The 5,634-nt window shown below is 37.6% G+C and overlaps 1 protein-coding gene across 1 annotated transcript in view; it reads left to right on the top strand.

The window, feature by feature from the left end:
• The window catches only part of Cfap54 (cilia and flagella associated protein 54), a 372,605-nt gene that overhangs the window by 332,439 nt on the left and 34,532 nt on the right, over positions 1 to 5,634 (top strand). The window contains exon 67 of the mRNA XM_029563104.1: positions 1,124 to 1,198. Coding sequence (XP_029418964.1) covers positions 1,124 to 1,198 — 75 coding nt within the window. The remainder of the gene's footprint in view (positions 1 to 1,123; positions 1,199 to 5,634) is intronic.

Below are 5,634 nucleotides of genomic sequence, written 5' to 3'. Positions count from 1 at the left end.
AATTAGCTGTAGTTTTGTAACCCAATTGGATCATTTCTATGTGTATGCATTGATTAAAACTTAGATTCTAACATGGTTGGGGCTGTAAGGTCTGTTGTCATTTGCTTCTTTATTCAAAGTTTTAAAAAGCACTACTTGGTTATGATTTAAAAGTTAATATATTTTTATCATTTTAATATTCTGAATGTTAGCACATGTGCCTATATTAATACTATCATAAAGCAAACTATTGCTTCTTGAGGGCTAGATGCTGGCAATATCATGAGGTAGGCATAGCTTATCTCTGACAATCTTGTAGTTGCGACTCCTTTACTTGTAAGTAAAGAAAAATGATACTTGCTCAAGTCAAATGGGTTTGGAAGGAAAGGCAGAGTAAGCTTGTTTGTAGCTGAGGACTAGAAACAAAGCGAGGTAAGCCACACAGAAGATGGACCTGCAGAGTTAGGAACCAAGGCTGCCCTCAAGCCCACAGGAGGCATAAGCACTCTCTCATTCTGATTTTTCTTATTACACATCTCACATCTGGCCTAGCGACTGCCTTCTCCAACTCCACATTTGACCTATCAGCTCATATGGCCAGTACTGACTATGGTTCTCTTCTGTCCTTCCTCCAAGAAGTCACCAATAGGGAGTCAGTGTCAGTCCCTCCTGTGGGGGGTCATCTTGGGTCATATGTCCACACATAAAGTCAGCTGTGTCCCTGCAGTCAGGCCATACAAGATCATCAGCAGACATCAGCATGTTGTTGTGTCTCTTCATTTACTCTCACTCACCCTCCCCCCTTCTTTCTTAACTGCCATTCATTTTTTATACCTAAGCCCCTCCTCGGAGATCTGAATCCCTTTATTCCAAAGCTTCTTCTCAGAGGAAAAGTGATTTCTCAAAACCTTATTTTGGTGTAAACTGTTTTGCTTGTTATTCACATATATTCATGATTAATTGCAGACCTCACATTTTCTGCCCACCTTGCATACTTTTAAATAACCCAAATTATTTAAGAAATTGACTTCTGATTCCTTCACAGCTTGGATTGGATGACACAAGAAGACAAAAATAGTTTATAACTAATATGCAATATTTTGCCAGTGACAGCATCATCACCATATTGCCTTCTTATTTCTAGAACAGGATTATTGAATGCTGCTCTGAAATAGCAGCTCTATTTTCATCTGACAGAGAGCCCACACCACTATCTGAGGTATGTATCTCTCCTTTAAAACTGTATTTGATTCATTCACAGATGGGAATGGGGATACAGCACATATCCAATTGCAAGTATAGAGGACCTCACTCTCTTAATTCATATGAAAAAATAGTAAAATGTTTATCATATATGTATATATAGTGTGTGTTTATAATAGCATATTACTTTGGTTAAAATATTCTTTGTTAAAAAAAACTCTACCTAGTACAGAAAATTGCAAAGAAGTTCATTTAAAAAATTGTTTCAGGGCTCAATGGTTAAGAGCACTGACTGCTCTTGCAGAGGACCTGGGTTCAAGTCCCAGCACCCATATGGTTAACAACAGTCCTAACTCCAGTCCTAGGGGATCCTTTGCCCTCTTCTGACCTCTGCAGGCATTGTACAACAGGATGCACTTACATATATGCAGGCAATACACCCATACACATAAAAATAACATATTTTTAAAAATTATTTCAAATGTATCATTCAGAGAAAAACCTCTGTTAGGATTTGGATAATCTAGAATTTTCTCTGTATGTATATAAACTTTAGAATTTTTCACACCAACGGGAGCATATTTTACATGTATCATGAAGCTTGCTGTTTTCATTAACCAATATTGTCATGGAGATTTTTGTGTATGAAAAGTCTACTATATTTAATGCTTTACGAAAGTCTCATATATTTGTGTGTCAAGCACTTTTTACATAGATGGATAATTATTGATGGATCTTGAGGTATGTGCTTATATATGTGAGTATATAAAATACCCACAATACCTGTGTCGTGCATGACACGGGTGCACTCACATACATGCAGGCAATACACTTATACGCATAAAATAAAAATAATAAATAATAAAAAAATCCACAAAACAAAATTGATAATTGTAGACATTTGAAGTACTGCTCAGTGATATTAAGTTCAAATGTTGTACAACTACAACCTTCATCTCCAGAACTTTTTCATCATTACAAGCAGAAGCTCTGTACTCATTAAATAATTAACTCCCTACCCATCACTGCCACTCCTGGTGGCTGCTTTCTTCTCTCAGGCTCTGAATTGACCCATTTCTGTAAGTCATATAAAATGGAATGTGTGATGCTTGTCCATTTCCGTCTGGCTTACTTAATTTGGCAAAGCTATTTATGGTATAGTATGTATCCATATTTCATTCCTTATTTTATTTGCATCATATCTTTGTACCATATTTATTTATGCATTCATCTTTCAGTGGGCATTTGGGTTTTTCCCCACCTTTTGAGTACTGTACCACAGGTGTGTATCTATTTGAGTCCTGGTTTCAATTCTGGAGGGTACATGCATACCTAGATGTAGAATTACTATCTCACATTGTAATCTTATGCTTAACTCCTTAAGGACCTCCTAGACTGTTTTCTCAGCAGCTGTGCAACTCTAGACACCTGCCAACAATGCACAAGGGCTCTAATGTCTCTGCATTCTTGTCAGCACTTGTTTCTTTTCTTTTACTTCTCCTCAGCAGCCATCCCATTGGGTGAGAAGTGGTAGTTCACTGTGATTTGGTTTGTTTTTCTTTGATGACTACTGATGCTGAGCATTGTCTTGTATCTGTCAATCATCTGCATATCTTTTCCAGTGAAACATCTCTTCAATTGGTTGCCCATGATTGAATTGATATGTACATTGATAAATGATGGCAAATTACAACAGTCTTCTCTCCGATCAGTCATGGATAGGAGGACCAGTTTGCCAAGTTTCCCATTCACACTAGTCTAGAGGCAATAGTAAAAGAAATAAGCAAGATAATTTTTAAGAACTAAATATTGAAAAATGAATAAATAGAATATGGAATTGCAAACTACAGCTTATGAACAAATCCTTGCTGCTGCCTGTTTGTAGAGGTTTTAGATGATTTATTGAAGAGGTATGCCCGTTTGTTCACTCAATGGCTACAGCTACTTTCCCACTATACCAGCAGGGCTGGGTAGTTTGACCTCTAAAGCCTAAATTATTCCTTTTGTGAATCCTTCTAGAAAATATTTTCTGGCTCCTCTGACAGAGAAATAAGTAATAGGGGGTCACAGCTTAGGTGGGGTTGTTGGGGAAGACATCTGAAGAGGTGGCATTTGAAGAAGAGTGTAAACACCATCCTGTGCCTTTCCATCGGACCATAAGCTTTCAGGGACAGTGATAGTGCAGCCTCCACATCTCAATTTTCACACCATTCAGCCATGGCTTAAAAAATTAAATTGAATTCTTTTTTAATTTTGAACTCCTGAAATACATTTTTTCCCTTAAAAATTCCACTTAACTATGTGTCCCTTATTCATTTTTAATATGGGGAACTTATTTTTTATTATACAAATATACAGATCTATTGAAGCAGACAGAGTAAAACGTAGTTCAAATCTAATTTTGGAGAAATCATGTTGCATTAGGTTCCAGAAGAAAAGAACAAATTGTGTGTGTGTGTGTGTGTGTGTGTGTGTGTGTGTAATTAAGAAAGGATTTTTTTAGGTTGATTTTCAGGATTGTAGGCTGAATGGTCCCACAATGACTTTCTGCATGCTGGAGATCCAGAGAACACAGTAGTTTCTCAATCCAAGATGCTGGAAGCCTCAGAATAAAAGGAGCCAGTGATGCAGCCCACTTGAATCTCACACTGTACCTCCTCTGAGGGAAGAAGAGCCTAACAGTGCTGGGATGGTGCATGGGCATTTAGGAGCTTTTCCCAGGAAGTGAGTTGTTAGGCAAGCAAAGTTACATATGTTAGTGGAGTTACTTTTTGTTAAGAGTATGAAGTTTTGCTGTGCAAGATTTGGTTTTATTTTCTGCATTCTTTCTTATTTTAATTTTTATGAATTTCATATATGAATATTATCTTTGTATCATTTCCATCCTTCCCAGTCCCCCTCCAACTCTTCCAGTATCCTGCACACCTTCTCCATTTCTTTGATCATTATTGGTACATATACATACATTTTAAATATGCATATATATATATAATTCACTGAGGTCGTTTAGTGGTGTTTGTGTGTACCTATGTTTAGGCTGTCCACTTGGATTAAATAACCTCTCAGGGAGCTAGTCTCTGGAGAAAACTGATTCTCCCTCTGTCAGCATCCATTGATTGCCTACAGCTCCTCATTTGGAGGTGGGACCCCATGTCATTTCCCTCATCCACCTTGGTATATCAGCTGGTTTTGTCATTTTATGCAGATCCTGTTAGACTACCCTACTGTGGATATTTCATTGGTGCAGCTCCCCTATCATGTCTAGGATGCATTAAGTAGCAGCAGGTATCTTGTCCCTCTGGCACTTATGATCTTTCAGCCCACTGTTCTGTGATGTTCCTTAAGCCTTAGGTGTAGAGGTTGCATTGTAGATGTGTCACTTAGGGCTTGGCACCTCAGTCACTTGTTTTCTGCATTTGACCAGTTGTGGAATTTTGTAATAGTCTCTATCTGTTAAAAAAAAAAAAAAGCCTCTTTGATGAGTGGTCAGAGGTACACTCATCTGTAAATATAAGGATAAATATTTAGATAGTATGAAATTACATTGGTCTAGGGAAATGACAGAAGTAGGCTCTTCTCTAGGGTCTATGACATTTCCATCCATGTGTAGTTGGCTGTGTTTACAGTACCACACATGAGTTCCCTCCTATTGAATGCACCTCAAGTCCAATTAGACAGCTGTTGATTACCTCCAAGATAAAAGTGCCACTCCTGCACCAATAGAGCTAATTTGCTGGGGCAGCCATTGTGGCTCATAGGTTTTTACAGTTGGGTGGGGTCATGGATTGGTTTTCTCCCTTGGCAGCTTGCATAATATCTTCTGATACTAAGACAGCTAGTCTTTGAGGAGGAGGCTTCCAGGTCAGTTCCAGCTCAATCATTCTAAGTCCTGTATCTGAAATATGTCATGTCTTCAGCTGTAAGATTTGTTTTTTGTCTGAACACACCTATTAAAAATTATCTTTTCTCATATCATTTCTTCCTAATTAAAAGAAATATTGTTGTACAAGGGTTGTGACAGAGAGACTGAGAAGAGCAAGGAGTTGAAGGAATGTCCACTGCAAACCTTTGCAGTGACTAATCATAGACTATTGAGGGCCATTAGGTATGATTTTCTGTCTCATAATAATAAAAAGCATTCCTTTAATTGATGAATAAGTTTGAATTACTAATTTCTAAGCTGTCAGGTAGGTTTCAAACATGATGCTAGAATTACTTCCTTGTCTTTTTATGAGTAGGTATGGGAAGATGCATTCATTTTATTCAACTTCTGTTCATCATTAATGATTGATTGCTGTATGCAGAACATTGGTATAGACACTTTTGTAGCTGCAAGGCAACATAGATGGAAGCTCCTCCAGTTGCCAAATTAATATTTGCATGCCTGTTCACATAATACAAATAAATTAGCCTAAATTGCACATATACATGTGTATATGAGTTGAACAGATT

Source organism: Nannospalax galili, unplaced genomic scaffold, assembly GCF_000622305.1.
Source record: "Nannospalax galili isolate Female #2095 unplaced genomic scaffold, S.galili_v1.0 scaffold734, whole genome shotgun sequence".
NCBI classification, from domain to species: Eukaryota; Metazoa; Chordata; class Mammalia; order Rodentia; family Spalacidae; genus Nannospalax; species Nannospalax galili.
This window is presented reverse-complemented; position numbering and strand designations above follow the sequence as displayed.